Source organism: Pristis pectinata, chromosome 27 (assembly GCF_009764475.1).
Source record: "Pristis pectinata isolate sPriPec2 chromosome 27, sPriPec2.1.pri, whole genome shotgun sequence".
Taxonomy (NCBI): domain Eukaryota; kingdom Metazoa; phylum Chordata; class Chondrichthyes; order Rhinopristiformes; family Pristidae; genus Pristis; species Pristis pectinata.
Genome location: NC_067431.1, coordinates 14,726,877 through 14,748,390, shown reverse-complemented (window position 1 = coordinate 14,748,390; position 21,514 = coordinate 14,726,877). Strand labels below are relative to the sequence as shown.

General features: G+C 37.8%; 1 protein-coding gene across 1 annotated transcript in view; it reads left to right on the top strand.

Annotated features, from left to right (window-relative positions):
• Positions 1 to 17,369, top strand: part of LOC127583746 (protein turtle homolog B-like) — a 553,788-nt gene extending 536,419 nt beyond the window's left edge. Inside the window, 2 exon segments of the mRNA XM_052040046.1 lie at positions 7,426 to 7,547; positions 16,432 to 17,369. Of these exon segments, the coding sequence (XP_051896006.1) occupies positions 7,426 to 7,547; positions 16,432 to 16,670 (361 nt within the window). The 3' untranslated portion in view covers positions 16,671 to 17,369.
• Positions 17,370 to 21,514: the final 4,145 nt, after the last annotated feature.

Sequence of the window (21,514 nt, the reverse complement as noted above, 5' to 3'; positions counted from 1 at the left end):
AAGTGTTCCCACTTGTGTTTGTGCAAGAATTAATGTGTCTATTAACAGCTGTGTTACAAATGGCAAACAGAATTCTTCCTCTAAGTATATTCTATGCAAGATATATATCTTATTTGATGTGTTGCACAGAAAATATTTAATATAGATGAGTTGAACTTCTGTCCCAGATTTTATATATTTTAATGATTAATCTTTCTTGTGTATGCTCTGTGTCTAATATTTATAATGTAGCTGAATTTTTGTACCATAATTATCTTGTTTATTAATAGATCTACTTTTCAAGATGCCTATTTGAGGTATTTTGCATTTTTATATACTAATATGAGGGATGGCCACTCTACATTGATAGAATAGATGCAACAAGATTGTTAACAGGATATGAACTATATAAAGTTATGTGCAATCAGTAAGGTTCAAACTACAAAGTGGCATGCATGATAAATGTTACTCATGGATGTTGTGCTTCATGTTCTTTTCTTAAATAATGTGTACATCAATGGGAAATTATTTCTGGAGACTGATGTCATTGAAGCCTAACTCTTACCAAACTATATCAAATATCTAACTCTAATTTTTGGAAATATCACTGAGGTCTAGGCTTATCAAGCTTCCATATAAAGAGAATCAGTGTCTGGAACGAAGCACTTCTGAAGTACACAATGTCTGGGCAATATTAATGCATTCAAACAAAATGCCAGTTTACACGCCCCCCTTTTGATATCACTCTTTGAACAGTGCTGGGTGATCCCTTGGTCTGCCACATCCAGTGAATTAGATTAAAATTACTCCCAAACATCTGGACTAGAATTTATTCCACAGCTACCTTCACTAAATGACTGATATAGCAGCTTATATGCTTTGTTTTCCATGACATGTATCTATTGAATGGAAGTGAATTTTAGAAGTAGATTGCAATGTGGAGACACTACCATACTGTGCATTTGATGCAAGTGACCAAGGATGGCTTCAATTCAACCTCCTTTACAACATCCCATTTACCCTCCCAATTTCTTCCACCACTGCACCATCGGATCTCCATGCATTCACATCCAAACATTCAATTTTAATTGTGATACAATAATTTACTCAGTTTATGAAGCTAAATTTAAACTATAATGAAGTAGAATATTCCAAACAAAATACTGCAGATCCTTGATACTGGAAACAAAATAATGTTTTTTAATCATATGAAACAGAAGGTGTTGGAAATACTCAATGGGTCAGATAGCAAGTGTCGTTGACCTGGCATATTATCTGTTTCTCCCTCCACAGATCCTGTCTGATCTGCTGAACATTTCCAGCACTTTCTCTTTCACTGTATGTTTTAGATTTCTGGCATCTGTTTTGTTTTGGCTTTTTGTGTTTTTATTATATATAAGGTAGAGTATGGTGTTTTTGAAAAAAGTAACCCTTTAAACTACTCTGAAAATCTTTCAATTAAAATCACGTTGAAATATTTCTAATTGACAAATACGTAATTTAACTTTAATTCAAAATGTAATAACTGATTGCCATGACATCAGCACTAGAGCAGAACATTAAGCAGAGAATTGCCTAAGACTTGTATCATTGTTTATGTCAGTCTGTTAACAAGATTAGTTTTCAATATAAAATCTGCGCACAGTTATGTGTATTTCAATTTTGATTAATTTTGAGGCTATCCCGTTATATATGAAATAGACTGAAATGTCAGGAAAGACCCAATGAATCTGAAAGTGAAGATGTTCTGTCTAATTTCCCAATCTTTCAATTTGGAATATAGAATAGTACAGCACAGGCCCTTCAGCCCACAATGTCTGTGCTGAACATGATGCCAAATTAAACATAAGTGAAAATTCCATTAAGAACAGCTGATGAGGACATGCTCAGACCAGGATTGGGGCAATAAAGGTTGTGTGCACCACAACCAGGAGGCAAGCATAAAATTAAGCATTAGACATCAGGCAAGCTGGAAGCCCCTCCCCAGAGACCTCGTCCATTTAAAGAACTTCAGATCAGCTAGACAGTAAAGGTAGTGGGCCAGATCCTGCTCATTTTTAGCCAGCAATTCAATAGAGAAATGGTGGCTAACAGCAGTGTGAACATCAGCATGTTCTGGACTGCCGCACCATGCAGTACAGTGTGGAAGAACAGAATACATTGGAAATCGGATGACCTCTCCCTCCATCACAGGCTATTGATTGTAGGGGCAGTCCTTAGTGTCTTAAACTGAGGGGTCAGACACACTTCATCTGAACAAGGTCGCTGGCCTTCACTAAAAAGAGAAAGTTTACCCAAGGTTTTGTTTTTTCCTTTTATCACCATATGTTTATATTTTAATTAATTAACAGCAACTTCACGTCTTTATAAGTAATGTTTATTTTGGAATAAATTTTATTTTTTAATTATTTACATACATTTGAACATTTAAAACACTGAATGTGGGGGAGGGGACTGAGGGCAGGCCCTCGGGATGCGCTACCTGGAGACTTGCTCATCACAGCCATGGAACTGTGGCCTCACGGTCATTGACAGAGTCGCAACAGGTAAGAGTGGCTCTGGGACTGGCGTAAAGATCGAGCACAAGAAGCGGGTCAGATCGAGTATGATCCAGCCCAATATTTCATGAAATGTCTGTTTGTAGTGCTCTTCTCCATTTACTTACAATTTATTGCTTCACAAGATTTCTTTTCCTCCTCTTTAGGTTCCTCCAAGTACTTGGCATTCCTTGCTGAGAGGCAGGGTTGGCAAACTCCATTCAGGTATCTGCCCACGCTCCTCTGTAACTTCCCTGTAGGTGAGGTTGCTCACAGTTGGCTAGTGTGACACCCAACCTATCACTTCACTGATGCCCCACTTACCTGTGTCCTCTCCTACCACCACCACCTCCCCTTGTCCTACCCACTAACAGCCCTACCAAGTTTGTGAGCTTGTATAAACAGTTGTGACACTAGAACCGGACCTGGTCACTCAGTGGCATAGTTTGTTCTTTCATCATTTTCCAAAGAGCCCTGCACTAAAATTCAGCCAGCCAGCGTAGGCAAACAGTTTTGACTCAGGAGCTTTCCAAGCACACTCTCAATCCATGAGGCTGACCAGAAGCCTGGCAAAATGCTCCATACATTTCAGGAATCAAAGATGAAGTTTTAATGTCTCCAGTAAATGAACTAGAAGGTTGTCAAAATAAACTTAGCGCATCAATCTCATTTTCTTGTAATCTCTTGAAATGCATGCAGTAAAAAATGGAAACAATTATAAAATCATTATAAAATAGGCTGATTCTTCACAATGAGCACCTTTTGTGTTCTAGCAAATGGCCAATTTCATCTTTGTTCCAATAATCAATGTTTTCATTACATTGAGAGAGTGCCAGCACCTGGGGATTAGTGTAGAGACATTGAGGTAAGTTTAATCCAAATTCCACACAGGGAATCCATGGAATCCGATATGTTCCAATCAATCCTACCCCACATCAACTTCAGTTCTACAGCCTGCATCCAACACAACAGAATTACACACTGAAAATATAAAGATAATATTCAGTGAAGAAGTATAACATTTATTTAACTGTCTTATTTTGAATTTGTGTTATTTTTGAGTGTGAATCTCCCTCTTTCTTGAGTATTTTCTTCCATCCCCTTCTTATCATGTGCTGTCCTTCAACCAAGAAGGGAACTGCATAACCTACTCTTTGAATTCCACCAGTGCTGCTTGAAGCCCTGGAGGAACCCAGGAATGATGATTCCTCCTATGATTGTAGGGCCATCTCTGATCTTCACACAAAAAGATTGTTCTTAATTACCTTCTGATCATTAAAGGACCATAATAACCTCAAACTGAGGTCAGTAGCTTTACGATCTGATCAACATCAATGGCCTTTTATCTAAAACATCTCCCTGTTACAAGCAGCAGTCTCCTTTTAAAATAGAATTCAAAGTTCTGCTGGCTACCAACCCAGCAACCCCAACCTCCATGATTGCACCCTTTCCCTGTCCTCTGAGCCCTCAATCTAGCAATCCATTTGCTAAATGCTTTGCAGCATCCCTGTCAAATTTATATGAACTTGCGGCCCCAAAGACATAGGGCAACGCAAGCCAGTCAGTCAGAATGGACTGCTTAATCTGTCATCTAAAAATCAAAATTGACCTCAGTTTCTCACCATTACTTGAGCCATGATTGTGAGGTAGTCTCCAATAAATCCAGTATGGGACCAGGAGAAATTCATGTACCCAGAGTGATTAAAAAATGGTGTTGCGTATGTGGAATAGGACAAATATATTTAAGAGAAAGCTGGATGCTCATGATGGAGAAATAAGTGAATGCTGATAGGTTTGGGTGAAGTTGGGATGAAGGAGGCTTTTGTGGAGAAAAACACCATCTGGGATCATTTGGGTCATTTGGCCTGTTTCCGAACTGTGAATTCTGTGCTATTCCATATACTGGGGCTTTCTCGGGATGTCTTATGAACATGATCCCACACATTGTCACTCCGCGGAATTAGCACATGATTGGTTTAATTATAAACTTTTGATGGTCTTAATGATGATGCTGTAGTTAAGCAGGAAACAGAGAGGACAAAGCAGGAAACATAGGAAACTCAAAGCAAGCATACGTATTCAGTTACATTTACAAGCCAAAGTTCTATAGTGCTATAGGTGACAGAGGGAAGTTCCAAAAATATGTCAGGTCAGTCGCTGGTGGCACTTAATTCTCTACATATGTTCAAATAGAACCGTATGTGTGATAATGAGTATGACCAGCAGCAAATACTCTCACGTGTTTAGCACCAAGACCCGGACAAACTTCTCCCCAGGATAGTCCATAACACACTGCATCCGGGTTGATTAAGGCTGAATAGATTAGAGGCAATTGGACCAAGAAAGAGACAAGGGAGGGGAGGAGGTTTAAGGGTGGGGAGAATGCAGAAGTCAGGCCAATGAGAAGCACAGTACAAAATGACAGTCAAGGTTGTGCAATTGGAGGCTAGTGTTGAACATTAGAATATTTCACTGTTGCGGCTTCATGTCAGCTAGAATTCTTGTCAGCAAAGGAGACTGTCAGATCTCTGAAATGATGCTCTGTCGTTGCGGGTGGTGAGGGGTGGAGAGAAGTACTGGGTTGTCATGCAAGTACCTCAACACTTGAAGTCTTTCTGTGCCACTTAGTAGTTTGTGATATGTTAATATTAATGCAGTGGCTTTGGCTACAGAGCTTAAGTTAGTTTGCCATTGTAGGTGCCTTACCATCACGGCTTTAATGGCAGATACTTTGTAATGAGCAGAATAACAGTTCATTGAAGTAGACTGTTGTAATTCACCTATCACTTTTAATCTATGTTTAATTGAAAATTATTCGATAAATAAAATCTCCATTTGAGAATGAAATCAATTCTGCTAAGTTTAGTGCTCATAACATGAGTGGTGTGAAATAGTTCTGGGTAAGATCTAGTATAGTTGGTGGTAATGTTGGGGTTTGGTATTGGTTTATTATTGTCACTTGTACCGAGGTACAGTGAAAAGCTTGTCTTGCAAACCAATCGTACAGGTCAATTCATTACACAGTACAGAGTGCATTGAGTCAGTACGGAGTGCATTGAGTCAGTCAGTACAGATTGCATTGATGTAGTACAGGTAAAAACAATAACAGTGCAGAGTAAATGCTGGTTGCCCAGCATTGTGTAATAATATTGCTTTCATTGCAGCCCTGTCAACCAGACTCCTGACCTGTCAACCTACGATCACAGTTCATTTTAACACAATTATGTCAATGTGACACTTAACCTACGTTGTCTTTCAATAATTTCCACTGCTTTCTTTGACCCAACCCCGAGCTAATTGCTAATAATATGCATACTCAGTCAATAATTTCTCAAGTGCTTTGAGTCATATGCTATAGGATTATACATCTGTTTGCTACACATTAGGCTCTGTGACCTCAGGCAGAGGACAGGGAGGAGAAAATAAGAAGAGAGAACTCAGCCCAGATATCCGAGCAGCCAACTATCAAGAACAGGGGCTGAGGCGTCAGTTTATCCTTTCATTTGAGAAAATGCTTTGCATGATTGGAAGCAGTAAATGAATGAAAAAGGGAATACATAATTAGGAACATTTAATTTTCAGAAAGAAGCCAATGAGTGGATTTATAATTTATAGCAGCAGTCTATCACCATAATTCTGGTTCAGTCACTTTTATCATACAGAGACTAGAAATTTTTGGAATAAAAGAATAAAATAGTATAGAAAATTATATCTCTTCTTTCCTATTCAAGGGAAAGTGGGCCTGGTTCCTCTAGATTATGGACCTTCAATAAACATCTAACCAGTTTTTTTTCTCGCAGTGTCCCTTGGAACCATCTAAAACTGTTTATTACACATGTAAATGCTGGACTAAGTGTCTGCTTTCAGTGCCTGCTCAAGAATTGGTTCCAATCAGCAGAGCAAGAGTGGACCTTTCCCACTTTAGGTGGCGTGTTCTTCCCATCCTTTCACATTTATGCCCCACCTTCTGTTTTTGAACAACTTCAGGATATTTCCATGAAGTCAAATTAAATGTGAGAGTATAAAAGGCTTTGCAAGCTTGCCCAAATTAAGCGGTCAAGACCTGAAGTACAATTTGAGGTGAGCCTCAGGCTTTGCTCTTGGGATACATGCTCCATGTGCCAGAAAATGGGCCATGAACATTTTCCACCCTCATGCTCCTTCCTCTTTACAGAGAACCAGCATCTGACAGAGTGCACAGTGATCTGGACTTCAGTTTGCCAGGTAGAGTTCAAGATTTAACGTTTCAGTTCCCTTCGTGGTGACTTTTGATCTCAGATTTTTTTTTATTAGGCCAAAACACCCATCAGAAGACAGGCATCTCCCATGAAGATGAAGCAATAATCCTTTTTGTTTACAAAAATACTTCATTTTATGGACAATAATTCCATTGATAACTATGTGCAAACACAGTTCATGCAAAGAAATGAGAATGGGATTTGAATCCAGATGTTCATATTACAGTGGATTAACAGTCAACTGCTTTAACCTCTCGCCCATCTCTTCATAACATTCATTCAGTCATTCCTCTGCACTGCCATGTGACTTTTTATAATCAGGCAAAGCCCAAGTTACTGGGAATATATCATCACATTGCTCTTTTTTGGATAGGATGGCCAACCTGGCCCAAGGGAATGAAGAGTCTGAGAAATATAAAATTATAACACTTTAAAAACCTAAATGCATTCAGGCAATGTGGCTTGAATACAATGCTGTTTAAAATATCTTAGATCCGGTCTGTCCAAACAAATGGTTGAATTTTGGTTCGGGCACTATAGTCAACATTTTAATAAGCAGATGTTTTACTATAGCAAATTATTGTTCAGTGATGATGGATAATTGCAAGTCAGACTAACTGTTAAAATTGAATTTTTCCCCATCCCCTTTTCTGTGTCTCTTGCTCTTGCAGGAGGCCTTCAGATACACATGGTGCGGCTGCTGTACCTGAGAGCTTCGAAGGACTGAGATATCAACGTGTGAGAAAGCCCAAGAAGGCAACCCAGCTCCCTTCAAAACCACGCCGAAAAAACAGTGAGTGACGTGATGAACTGAAATAGGGCTGAGCATGAGATAAATTTGAAGAGGAATGAATAAGGCATTTATATCTTCCACAGGTTGTTCTTCAGAGATAGGTTAAATGTGCTTTATGTCTTTCGGATAGCATTGATTTTAAATGTTATTTATTTTATTACATTAGAGAACTTAGACCATTCATATAGCATTCTTTTACCTGACACTATAACCCATTGACTAACCAAATTAATGCTTTAATGTGTAATGCTTAATGCTCCATTTCAAAGAGAAGGCTGATAACTGTTTTGCAAATGTTTCAGGTGTACATCTAACATCTTAAACTGTCATTCATAGATTTTAGTTGATGTTGTTATAATTACAATTACTGCCTTGACCATAAACTGGAATTGGTGGAAAAAGAATAAAGTTTATGGCAAGAACTAAAGATAATAGCTATGGTTTTCCCAATAATTAGCTGTAGGAAATTTCTATTGATCCAGCCTGGGTGGTGAAAATTAGAGACAGTGAGCAGTCAGGAGAGGTGGTGATGAGGTTGCCAGCACGCATGTGGTAAGTGACATGGAATTTTTAGGGCAGCATGGAGATGAGAAATAGGAAATGACCAAGAACTGAGGTAATGGAGCAGGGAGAAGTCATTCCTGGAGATTCTTTGGCTCATCTGGTTAGATAAGGATGGAACCAGATCCTAACCTGATGGATGTGATGGAGAGGTGTTTGAAGAAGATTGTGTGGTCAGCCTCATCAAAGGCTGCAGGTAGGTCTAAAATAATGAGAAGTGAACATTAATTTTTGTCACAGTCATTTAGGTTTCAATATTATAAGAAATATAAGATATTTGACGTAAGGGTTCAAACCTGAAGTTAAGAAAAGATGGACACAGATCTGGGAGATAACACCACATTCAAGTGCTTTGGAAAAGATTGGGAGTTGATTTATAGTTCTTTAACATCAATAGGATCACCAGACAATTCCAGAACATTGATGCTTGGCACTGATTAAATTAAAGAGTTACGCTCTAAAGGGACCACTACAGTGTGCTTAGGAAAGCTTATCACTGATTTTTGTATGGTCAGGAGGAGGCTTAATGTCCCTTGTTATCTCATAAATAAATAATTCCTTGATGTGGCCCTCCCAGGAAACAATGCTCTTTCAGCCTCTCTATCAATTTACCCAATCCTGGTGGATTCCACTGTGTTTTGAGCACTTGTGTGATGGAATGATAATAGATCCTGACCATAAAAATTGTCTCCCTTTTGTTGTGACTTTGGGCAGAGCTGACATCTACCAAAAGCAGTGACCCCCGTATCTCAGGGAATGTTTGATTACATCTATAAAACACTTCTGCTGAAATGCTTTTTTTTTTGTTCTCCTTCTGCTCTCTTTGCTGGCAACATATGGCTCAGCTGAGACTTTAGTCTCGGGCTGTGCTACAATTTTGTGTCAATTTGAAGTAACTTCTGTGTGCATATAGAATTAGTTATATAACTTCAGTATCATGTAACACCTGTAAGACCCCGGCAGGAGGTTCTAATTAACTCAAGTTCACCATAACTGAACCCAGGTAAAAAGCCAGAAACAACCTCCCTGATAATCCAAGAGATTCCTTGGGTCCTTTTAAAACTTCATACAGAATAGATATCCCCCGAGTTATCCTTTCAATAAAAATTGACAACCCAGGACACAGAATTTCAAGCATGCACAAGTATGAATGCACAGATCGTCTTCCTCGTTGACTTTTGTATGCTGTGGGTGCACACATGGCTGGCAGTCTAACTCTTAAACTGGCAAGCATGCATCACAATTCACAGTGGTAGGGCTGAGACTGGAGGATCCAGTCTGACTATTCCCCATAATATTTCTAACAATAGACCTACAGGAAATAGTCCTTGTCCAATTTTTATTATGCTTTTAGTAAAATCATATATATTTACCTGCAGAGCAATAGTTGCAACACAAATTCTGAGGCAACCTCTCGCAGGTGAAAATCAACCCAACATCATATGTCTGTTTATCCTTTCTAAAGCATGTTAAAAACCTAATGTGATGCAGCACGATATTGGCATGCGTTTGCTGGATTTTGGGTAATCAACACCTCCAGGTCGATTTTGGCGGTTGATAGTCAGATGGTAACATTCACTTACTTCAAGCAGAAATGTAACTTAACAGACAAATGGTACACTGGAACAAAACAGGCAGAATGGCTGGAAGTACTTTCACTTCTTTTATTTCTCCAATTAGTAGCTTCTTGCTATCTTGTCTGGTACCTGATGATAGATGACTAGTTCAGTGTGGACCATCAGATTCAGCTTCTCAGATCAGTGAATGCTGTCCAGCTCAAACCCCTACCTAACATCCATTTTCCTGATTTGTCCTGATCATATGTCAGCCCAGAATGATCCATCTGTTCTTTGTCATTTAATTGTACAGCTGTGGATCTGGGTGCTGAGGACTAGACTCCTTCAAGGTCTTTCAGTTAACACTTGACCAAATAACAAATTATCAACTTTCTGCTCAGACACAGTCTAAAACTGATCCATCCATTCCCATGCCAATGAAATAAACTGTTGGCAAACCACTTGCTTAACTGACATACATGCTGCAATCAACTGTGTGGTTAAGAAAACAAACTTGCTTTCTGTATTCAAACTCCTAAATATCTCGCTATCTGAACCAGGCTGAAAAATTTATAACTTCTCCATTAGTCTGCTCACAGGAGCATATTTAATACAGCACAGCGCACCCTGGCCAACACAGACTGTTTCCAAGTAACGAACAGACATTCAGAAGTCTATTTTGCCAGCAGGTCAGAAAGTTCACAAAAAATAACTCAATATGGTAACCATACCTTCACAGTATTGTAATGAATGGCATCAAAAGTACATAAGAAATAACAATTACTAAAAGTGGACAGAGAGTGGAAACTAGTTCTGCCATTTGTAGCAACAGTATGTATATCAAACCTCTGAATTTAATAATATTATGTGAGCTCACTGGTATGTAGGGGCGTCCATAAGTCGGCATTCATAACCCGGGGACAATCTTACTACAGCTAGGTCCCTGTTATAGTTAAGCTCTTTTTAATCTCTTACAATTCACATTTCATTGTTTTTCATATCAAAGTTGAGTTTATTATCCTATGCACAAGTACATGTATGCACACGGGCAATGAAAAACTTACTTGCAGCAGCATCACAGGCACATAGTATCATATAAGCAGTATTCACAAGAAAAATTATACACAATTTTTACTAGAAAAAAAACACAATTAGTACAATAACAAAACAAAGTGATCAGAGTGGTCACGGTGTTGCTAAACTATAGTGGTGATATGTTTCTGATTGTTTCCTAATTACTTAGCTCTTTCTCTGAATTCTAACAGTCAAATTCATAGCGTAAATTCTAACCCATTGATTGAAATAGAATGCTCAATTGGCAGAATTTTGAAGGAGATTCCCAGAGCTCCTGCCTGGAAAGGTATTATAAGAAATACCCAACAAACAGCTTATCAGGCTTTTTCATTTACGCACCATGGTAGCCATTAATAATCAATTAAATGTACAGGGAACAATCATAAGAACCCCCGTAAGAATTACCAACCTGAAGTGCAATGTGTGATTTGTAGCCAATTGTTATACTGTGAACTACTTACACTTGAGCTCAACAATAGAATCAGCAAGAATATTCAGTAATTCTGCACTCTTGTACATAGATGCATGCACTGAATTTTATGACAGAAATCTATCAGATCTTTAAACATGCTGAGTTTTTAGATTCACTAATATTTCTACTTAGAGAAGAAGATAGATGAATCATAATTGAGGAATTAAATCTCAATAGAGATTCTTCTTGGTTTATCCAACTGGTATATTCAGGGTTCATGGTAAGAACAACATTTTACTTTCAACTATATTCTATTATTTCATTTAACTACTTACTGCCTCCCTCCACCATGCAACAGTCAGCATTTCATCCAATTGTTGACTTTGTTTAGGAAGCTTAATTTGGTTTCATGTGAGGAAAGATATCTGCCATTCTGTCCTGTTTTGTTTTTCCTCCCCAGTTGTCCTTTCTGACATCTTGCTTTTCAAACGGCATGAACAAGAAAGTCGTAAAGTTGTGTGATAGCATAGTGCTTCTAATGCAAGACTAGAAATCCATTGGCATTGACCAATGATGTAAACCAAATCCCTCCATGATATCTGGGGAATCTGAAGTAGGTTACTGGCTGAAATCCAGATTAAAAAGACTACCATCAATATCAGAAACTACTGTATCGTTGTAAAAATCCATCTGATTCACTCATATCTTTTTAGGAAAGAAGTGTGCAGTTCTCTCCTGGCCCTGCCAAAATGTGACTCCAGACCCTCAGCGATATGGGGGATTCTTAACTGCGCTCTGCATTGGTCCCACAAGCCACTCAGTTCAAAGCCATTAAGGAAGAACTCTAGGCTTGCCAGTCACTCACATCTGTCAATGAATTAAAAAACATCTCATGCAAATGTTTTGACTTCACAAGTGATGATAGTCTCGCAATACTTCACTCAAGGTACTATTTTCATCAATGAAAATAAATATCAAGAGGTGATTTGACTATCTGGGCATCAGTATCTATAATCCCATCCACACCTATAATCCTAGAAATCTAAAATGCACACAAAGGGCACACAACATATGTCTCTGCCAGTTCTTTGCCACAAAAATTTAATCCCACAATTCTGATTTTACTCCTTACTTTTGCTCTAATTTGTATACTTGTCTACTTTTCAAAAAAATAATTGTTCCTCCTCAACTATTAAATATTCAACAAATCTTGTAATAAGAATTCTCCAAATCTCTTTCTTTATTTTCCTTATGGAAATTTTAAATCAACAACCTATCTTTACCTACTCCCGAGAAAAAGAAAGTTGTCTTCCCTACCATTGTCACTAATAATTTGATGATTATCAATTTAATTTATTCTTAGATTCCTCTAGTCCCATGGAAATACTTTAAGTCTCTCTTTTACAGATCTTTATAGATACCCATTGAATTATTCTGGTGGATTTAATGTAATCTGACAGCAATGAGTGCTGATTTCCAGCAAAGTCACTGGATATTGGCCATCAGGAAAACCCTGGCGTTTTCCACCTCCTAAAGTTGAAACCTATACCATTAGTATCCTGGATGGAAATTAGAACAGGCTTCAAGCTAAGCACATTTTTGTTGTATAAATCTCAGAACCATGTAATAACCCATCAAGTTCTCAGACCGGCAGGCAATAATGATCCTGGAGTGGATTTCAAGAAAACGAAGTCAGAGTACCTTTATATAAAAGCAAAAATAACAAAAAAAATGGTTTATGAAATTGCTGTCGGACCATTTGAAAGGTTGGCTTTGAAAATCCTTTTCTTTAAACCCATGATGTGACTGGATTAACTGGAATAATTTCAAGATGGATTTGAAATGGTCAATTGTCATTGCAACAAAATACAACTGAAAGAAACACATTTCATACTGCAGATATGTGCAATGTGCAATATCTCACAAGCTTGGCTTTTAACTCATTATGTATGCTTCTGCCTATCAATGTCTTCACAAGACTAACATACCATGAAATTGCATCTTGCTGACATGTGTTGTGCCCAAGGTCGACCACTCTGACATTGTTGTTATAAACTGCGTAGAGCTTCTATGTTGTCCCTGAAATAGATATTGGTGTTAAATTCAAGCTCAGAACAAAACACTTTGCTGTGCTACCAGGATAGTTCATTTTTGTGTATTTGCCATATTTCTTGTTGAGTATATCCAATTAATACAGAGCTCCAAGTAACTTTATCCTGTGGATCTGTGAGAATCTTGGGATCCAGCAAATATGACCCGTAACCACCATTAAAAGGACATTTTCAATCCCCCCCCCCCCCCCCCCCCCCCCCCCCCCCCCCCCCCCCCCCCCCCCACCCCCCCCCCCCCCCCCCCCCCCCCCCCCCCCCCCCCCCCGGACTAGCTTGGCTGATTACAGTCAAGACTTTGTGTCTCACTTTTATATTCAGATGTTCTCTGTACCTTCCCCAGAGGCATTTTTATCTGAATATCAAACCTTCATCTGTAACAAGTAGCAGAAATGCTACCGCTGAAAGTTTATGTAATGTTAGTAATCATGAAAAGTGTGTAATTAATTAGTGCTAGAATACAAGTTAGAAATTGCTAAGACAATTATACATCCTTCCAATATCTTTGACCAAGTTGCTTCTTTGAAGAGGTATACTGATAATCAGATTTATGCATGGTTTAGAAGAAATCAAAATACTAAGTGCCTCAAAGATTTAAATTTTGACCACATCCTCCTCAAAGCAAGTCAGGTAACCATGGCATGATGCCTCTCTGAGGAAAGGCTAGGCAATTAAGTGCACAGATCATGTTTTGCAGGCCAAGGTCATATCGCATGTGAGCACTACGTTGCTCTTCACACCTTCGGTGATGCAACCAAGGTCTGGAAAATAAGGTATTGTGCAATAGTCATGAGATCATTTCATCCTTTTCATATTTGCTGAAATACCCTTTCAGAAACAACAATTCCAAATTATCAGATTTAAGGAACTGCAAATAAAAAATTGCTCACTTCAAACTCAGGGTTCAGATTTGAAATCACAACAGAAGTTTTTAATCAAACAACATGACTGCAGATAAATACAATTCAATTTATTAACGATGTGATTTAGGTATATTGAAACTTGTGATCTATTTCCATTTACAATTCCATTTGCACTGTTCTTTGATTTCCATGAGATTATCATTAAACTCTTTGATTTGAACTGTGATGCCATGGCTTGACAAAATGAATTGCCTTTTCCTTATTTTTATCCTTTATTATTGAATTTTGCAATCTCATCAACCAGTGACTTGATTTGGTGCTAAGTGATATGGACCAACTCATTCGTTACAACCAAACTTCTAATAAAGTGGCTTTTCTATGTCATTCTATACTGTGGGGAAATAACCAGGAGTATTCTAAGCAGAGAAAATGTACCTACATAACTATTGACTTGCACAGAATTTCTATATGCGAATAATTTATAAATAGTGACAAAAGGTAATGCTTCCTTTGAAATAACCTTTGCTATATTTTGTTATGTAGGTGTTTTTGGGACTTGCACTTGGGACCTGAGTCAGTATGAAGTATTCAGAAGCAGTATGAGCTACAGTAAATCCATCAATTAGTATCTGTTCTTCCTGATATAGCATTACTATACTTGTGTATTAGTCATCCCTGAGCACTATTGGTAGAAAGCCAATAGCATATATCTGGACTGGATTGTCAATTCAGAGACTGGCAGCTACAGCAGTAGATATTGGAAATTTAATGATGTTTCAGGATAGAAGGTGGGCAGCATAGTGGGGAAGCAAACCAAACCACCAACTTTCCCCTTTCCCTTGATGCAGCTCCATCACCTTTGCTGAGCTCCAATGGAACCTGGAATCTCCATGTCTTTTGGGTTGGCAGACAGCCACCTGTCATGGCAATCCAAGCAACAGTAACAGCAGGTGCTGCTAGACTACTGAATGATGGGAAGCCTCCGGTTCAGTGAAACCCAGGAAGGAACATAGTCTCTGGTTCAGTCTGGCACAGAGCGATGGTTATATTCATGCTGAGTTATCTGAGCAGTGCGGCCAAGTGTTACGCAGCCTGATAAATGGAGCATATAATTATCATATTATTTAACATCTTTAAATCTGGATTGATGCTGCCAGGTTTGCCTTGCATCTTGGGCTGGGTTCACCTCATCTTGAAGCAACTAAGCCCGATTCTTGCCACCTACTGGATCTTCAAAACTTAGCAAGGATTTGACGAATCCACCGTCATAATATGCTGGAGAGTTCTTTCAGCTACCAGGCTGCTATAGGGAACTACTGGACAGAGGAATCAGTGTTCTCTCAGGTGGCTTGAGAGGAGAGGGCTGTGAAAATATGATACACTGGTTACCCTGAACAATTGTTACATCTCCCTTCCTAGCAAGCAAATGCAGAACTATATTTGCCCAAGGTAAGAACAGACCCAGCTTCTGGGCTGAAATAAAATGTGTAGCAAAGCTAAACTAATGGCAACCTAATACTGAAAGACAAGCTTAAGGTATTTTAAATCTTTTCACTGATGTAAAATGTTATCTCTTACCTTTGTCAAACCCCAAAGACACTGAATGATTATTGGTGGTTTCTAAAACTTGATTCTCATTTTCCAATTTTTTAACACCAATAAGTCCGTCATTTATATTTTTATTTTCTAATATAACCTTCCAAAAGTATTTGGTCATCACAATGAGCACAACAGGGTAGATAGACTTTTTTTTAATCAAAAACTAGAGGGGATAAGCTGAAGGTGAGGGATAGGAGGTTTAAAGGGGATTTTAGGGCAATGATTTATTTTTTACACACAGAGTGATCGATATCTGGAACACATTGCCAGAGGAATCAGACAGAATCACTGTTTTTAGACAGGCACTTATATGAGCAAGGCATGGAAAGATATAGACCTAGTACAGGCAATGGGGTTAGTGTGGATGGGCAAAAGGTTGACATGGACATGGTGCTGCACAAATCTATGACTCTTATGAGAGGAAATTCATTAACTGAAATCTATAAAGAGGCTGTTCGAACATTGACTTTGACCAGTTATTTTAATAATCCGTTTTTGCACTTGGTATGGATAATGGAATGGTGTTTTCCACAGAAAAATATCGTGCTGCAGATTTATTTTTTAATTCTGCCCCTCTGCAGTTATGAATAACGACACCCTGCAAAGAGATCAAATGGTAATTCCTTTCCCTCAGTAGTTAAAGCTCATCAAACCCAAGAGCACTCATTGAGATATGGCTAGCACTAATTGAATGCTTCTTGTTTTGGTTAGGTTTTCCAATCTCACAGGTCCAGCAGCCCGGTGAATCTCAGGTTCTCCAGCCCCAAGGCATTCTCTACCTCCAAAAGAAGAAGAGACACTCCCGTCAGGACCCTTATGCTTATTTTTCTGCCATGAAGGAAGAGTTTCACAAGTACAGACACCAGCCTGAGGATGAAGTGGCCATTCTGGGGAAGTGGATCATGAAGAACACCATGGGCAGACAACCCTGCTTAAGTAATAGTTATTAGTTTAACAAAATATTTGACAAGATTTGTGAATCAATGTACAAAATGTGTTTCTCTGCTCAGAGAAGTTAAGTACAGACCCCGTGGTAGAAGTTAGCCTTATGGAAACAGCAGTATTATAGTGCTATTTTCTTAGCTACCTACACCACAGTTCAAAGTATCAGCACCGTATTCATATATATCCCTTGAAAGGTCTAATTAAAGGGTGGCAATATTTTGATTTGCCAACCTACTTAGTTTAAGTGCTTGAAAAAATTGCTGTGAAGAAACATGTAGTTTGTAATAATTTTATGCCAAGAATATGAAAACACATCTAAATGGGGAACATTTATCTGCCCATCAATATCATATCCCCTCCAAGATGACTTCATAGTATCAATGTAACAGGTCAGTCATTGATGGCATATATCCTGTGAAATGGTATGTGTGTTTCTCCAGATCTTGCTGCTTTACGATGTCACAGTTTCTGATAGATGCAATATGCTCCATCTCAATCTGCCACATAAGATGGCATCGTTCAGGTGCTGAACTTATTGTTTATGTACAGCACATCCAAACAGTGAAGTAATACTTCACCAAGGGAAAATGTATGATGGAATTTAATGCTGAATGGCACAAGCCTGCTGTCGTTTGTAAAATATGTCTGGCCCTTCTCTTATTTCTATTGAAAGGACCTAATATTCATTTTATTAATCTCAATTAATGAAATACATTTAAAAATACCATAGGACATAAAAAATGTAAAGGCTGCATAAGGTGGCTCTTTTTATTTTTTAGGTTTTATGGTTTTCTCTTTAGCTCAACATCACAATTTTCATAATTGTATATTCAGTGAGTGAGACAACTGGATTTAAAAGGTATGCAACAATTATGAGAAATTCACCCAAACAGTGCTGTAGAACATTCTATTAAATGCAGGTAAGCAGGTGAAGGAAATAATTTATTCACCTTATTCAAGATTATTTTAAAACTGTTGCAACACTGACAGGACTGATAATAATTGTACCTTAAATCCTCCCATGAGTTGTCAATCTGAAAGCCTACAATTAGTCATGAATTAACCCATTATGTTTTTTATCACTGAAATCATATCCTTTGTCAGGTGCTTGTTGCCCAAGTCAAATAATCATCAGTGGATTAATTAATTCCTTCACCTCCTCCTGTACTTGCAAAGCCCTGTAACAATTTTCACACAACAAAAATGGCAATAAAGCAGGTTTCTATCCATGAAGTTGAATCCTGTCACTGGGACAGAAAATCCCTTCATTAATCCTGTGACCTATACAGCTACATATGGAGATCAATGTCGGTATTCTTTGGTATGATGTCCAATTATAAAGAAGTGGTAACAAATCTGATTACTTACATTCACTTTTTATTAAATCAGCTAACACCCTGTTGTTATCAGTGCCTGTTTGTATGAGAACCATAATCTAATTGCGTGTTTGGATTACTTGGCTTTCAAAAGGATCAAATGGATTTTATATCAAGGAAATTAATTGAAAATTCCAAAATCAAAATTGTCAGGGTGAACCTCTGAATATTGCAGATTCAAAACTAATTAAATAGTACAGTTTTGATAATCAATTGGATATTGCAAAAGTAAGCTTAGCCTAGTATTCAGATATGAATTAATAAACTGTAGATGGAATATTCTCACTGTCACAGTAAGTCTGGCATTTAATAAACTAGCAATCAAAAAGTAAATTTTCAGATTTAGCTCTTCTCTATGTAAATTTCTTTGAGGAAAAGTGAAGAGAGGAGGGGTTATTGATATGAAATAATACTGCAATAGCTAGAATTTATTTCTTCCACTCTTTCTATCAGATTCTATTAATGTGCAAGACTTGTTAATGGATATTGACCTATCACTTGGAATAGACCCCCCCCCCCCCACCCCTGCTGCAACCTGTCTCTCTGAATTTTTTTTTTCTTTTCAGGTTGCAGCATTTCTTTGTGTGGACAAACTGTGCATTAAACCAATACAATGCAAAATAACTAGGGCGAAATCCCGAAACAATGCTCAGTAATTGACAGAAAAAAGAAATTTCCTACCTGCAATTTAATGTTATATCAGAACCCTTACATTGGCCAATAAATGATATATTGGTGTTGAATATAATAATGCTTTGTTAACAATTGAGTCCAAATGTTGCAAAAACCCATTTATAATGAAAAAATGCCCTAATAATTCTTAAGGAAGCCTTGGTATCTTGCCATAAATGGAAAGCTTATGAGTTTATTGAAGTGGCCCATTTTGTAAAAGGTCTGTCAGAACTCAATGTCTCAGGTGGGATATCCATTAAACAGCCTGCAATGATTTATATGGAATATGACTTACATCTTTCCATCGGTTCACACTGCCATTGCACTAAAAACAGTTTAATCTGAGATTTCTTTAACATCTCTGTGTGTATGGTATGAATGAAATACTTGTTACTGAATGCTGGCTTGTGAGAGTATCCCACTCATGACATTCTGTAATATTTTTTAAGAAATCATTGAATAATTTTAAGTGAGAGACAAGAGCTTTCTCTCATAACTTTTAGATGTAATCAGTACATCACCAGTGTGAAAGTTAAGGGCAAATATACTTGAATAATGACATCCTCCTCTGTATTTAAATTCCTTTTGGCTTGGTGTGAAAACATTTTTAAGAGAAAAAAATGTTTATTCAGAAAAAGTACTGAAGTTATAAGTATGAGAGATATATTTATAGTACTATGTAATTAATGTGACATCTGCCTCAAAAATATTGGATAGTAACATTATCTCTTTGTAGCAGAAATCTTTATGTACAGAGACATTTTTACAGATGCTTTATTAATGATGCATGCAGCTTGAAAGTCAAATATACTTTGAAGAAATGTAGAGGAAAACGAAAGTGAAATTAGTCAGGAAAATGTATAAAGAAACTAAACTGTAGGATACTAAAGTAGTTGTTTAGCAGAGCAACACTGCTGCATGGTAGAGCTTTGGGATGTATTTGTGGATGTGAGACATAGAGAATGAAGTTCGGGGATATCTTTACAAAGTGGCTGGCATTTCTCATTCAACATGCCAATGGCATGTTTGCATAAATGGAGGAGTTCTGAAAAGAAAAGTATTTATTCTGTACACATACTGAGTAAAATAGTTATGATAAGCACTGATCGTACCTGGGTCAGATCACCTCTCAACCTTCTAAACTCAGCTTTATGCATCCTATTCTCATAAAGTCGTCTTTAAAGCCTTGGTATCATTCTGTGTTACACCATTTCAAAGTCAACATGTCAGTCTAATCAAAGTCATTAACAAGGTTAAGGGATTCAGTAAAGGAGCAACAGGGAAATTATTTCCTTGCATGGGATATTAAAATTATAGATTGTTTTTTGACTGAAATAAGAAAGCACTTTCTCTTATAAATAACAGTGGAAATACAGAACTCACTCCCCAAAGAGGCAGTGGACAAGTCAATTGGAATTTTCTTTAACCCAGCTTTGTTCTTTTCTTACTAACAAAAGTTTTTTGCCAGTAAGGAAAGAACAAACCTGGGTAAAATGATGTGAGACAGATGATCCAAGATCTAATTGAAAAATCAGTAGGCTAGAGGAGCTAGATAGCTTATGCCTGTTCCCCTATTATTGTCAGACTCTGTTGATACTTTGAATAATTTTTCCTCAGTTACACAAGACGTTGTGTGGTATCCAGACAAAATAGGTTTTATCTCATCAAATTCACGCAATGACTTGGCAGGCTACAGACAACAAAGTAGGATGGGCTACATTACATGTTAATAGTAAATTGATAAATTGGTTTATTATTGTCACATGTAACAAGGTACAGTGAAAAACGTTTTGCATGCCATCCATACAGATCATTTCATCATATCAGAAATCGAGGTAGTACAAGGGAACAGCAATAACAGAATGCAAGATAGAGTCAGTTGCAGAGAAAGTGTAATACAGGCAAACAATAAAGTGCAAGGCCATGATGAGGTAGATTGTGAAGTCAAGAGTCCATCTTACTGCACAAGGAGACCATTCAATAGTCTTATAACAGTGGGATAGAAGCTGTCCTTGAACCTGGTGGTACGTGCTTTCAGGCTTTTGTATCTTCTACATGATGGGAGGGGGGAGAAGAGAGAATATTCCAGGGTGGGAGGGGTCTTTGATTATGTTGGTTATGTTGGCTATTAGGTTGATGTGTATAACCCACCTGTTCCACAATAACCTTCCCAGAATGAAATGAGGCGTTGATGATAATACCTGAGAAAAATGAAAAGTAGCAGCGGCTAATGAGAAATTCAAATAGCATTGGTGTGATTTCTGTGCATTAACTGATCCCACCATTGCTTTTACAGGAAGGATTGTTCCAAAAACAAAACGAACATTAGATTCAGCTCTTCTAATCACTGCTTCAGTCAATTCTGCCTCCAGCCAAGTGGCTCCTAATTTCTAGCATCTCTTCTACTGTCCACTTTAATGGGCTTATTTTGGTAATTTATTTAAGAACTCCAATATTCCCATGATTAATAGTTCCACTAGACTTCCTTCCTTTCTCCTCTGGGCCAAGTGTATAGAGGTGGCCATTACTCATGTGCATATTTAGCATTAGCAACAAGGGCCAAATTCTACCTCTAAATTCTAAACTCGGGAGTATAATTTAGATTTAAATTACCTGGAAGAGGTAAGATAAATAGGAGCAAAAACTGGGATTAACAGAAAGTGAAATAAAAGAAACAGAAAAAATACAAATAACCCTTTGTTTTCTTTTTCTTAGATCTCCAAAACTAAAGGAATCTAAAGGAATAAAACTCCACATGTAAAATTAAAATTTCAGGGCAGTAATTATCATTAAAAATTCAT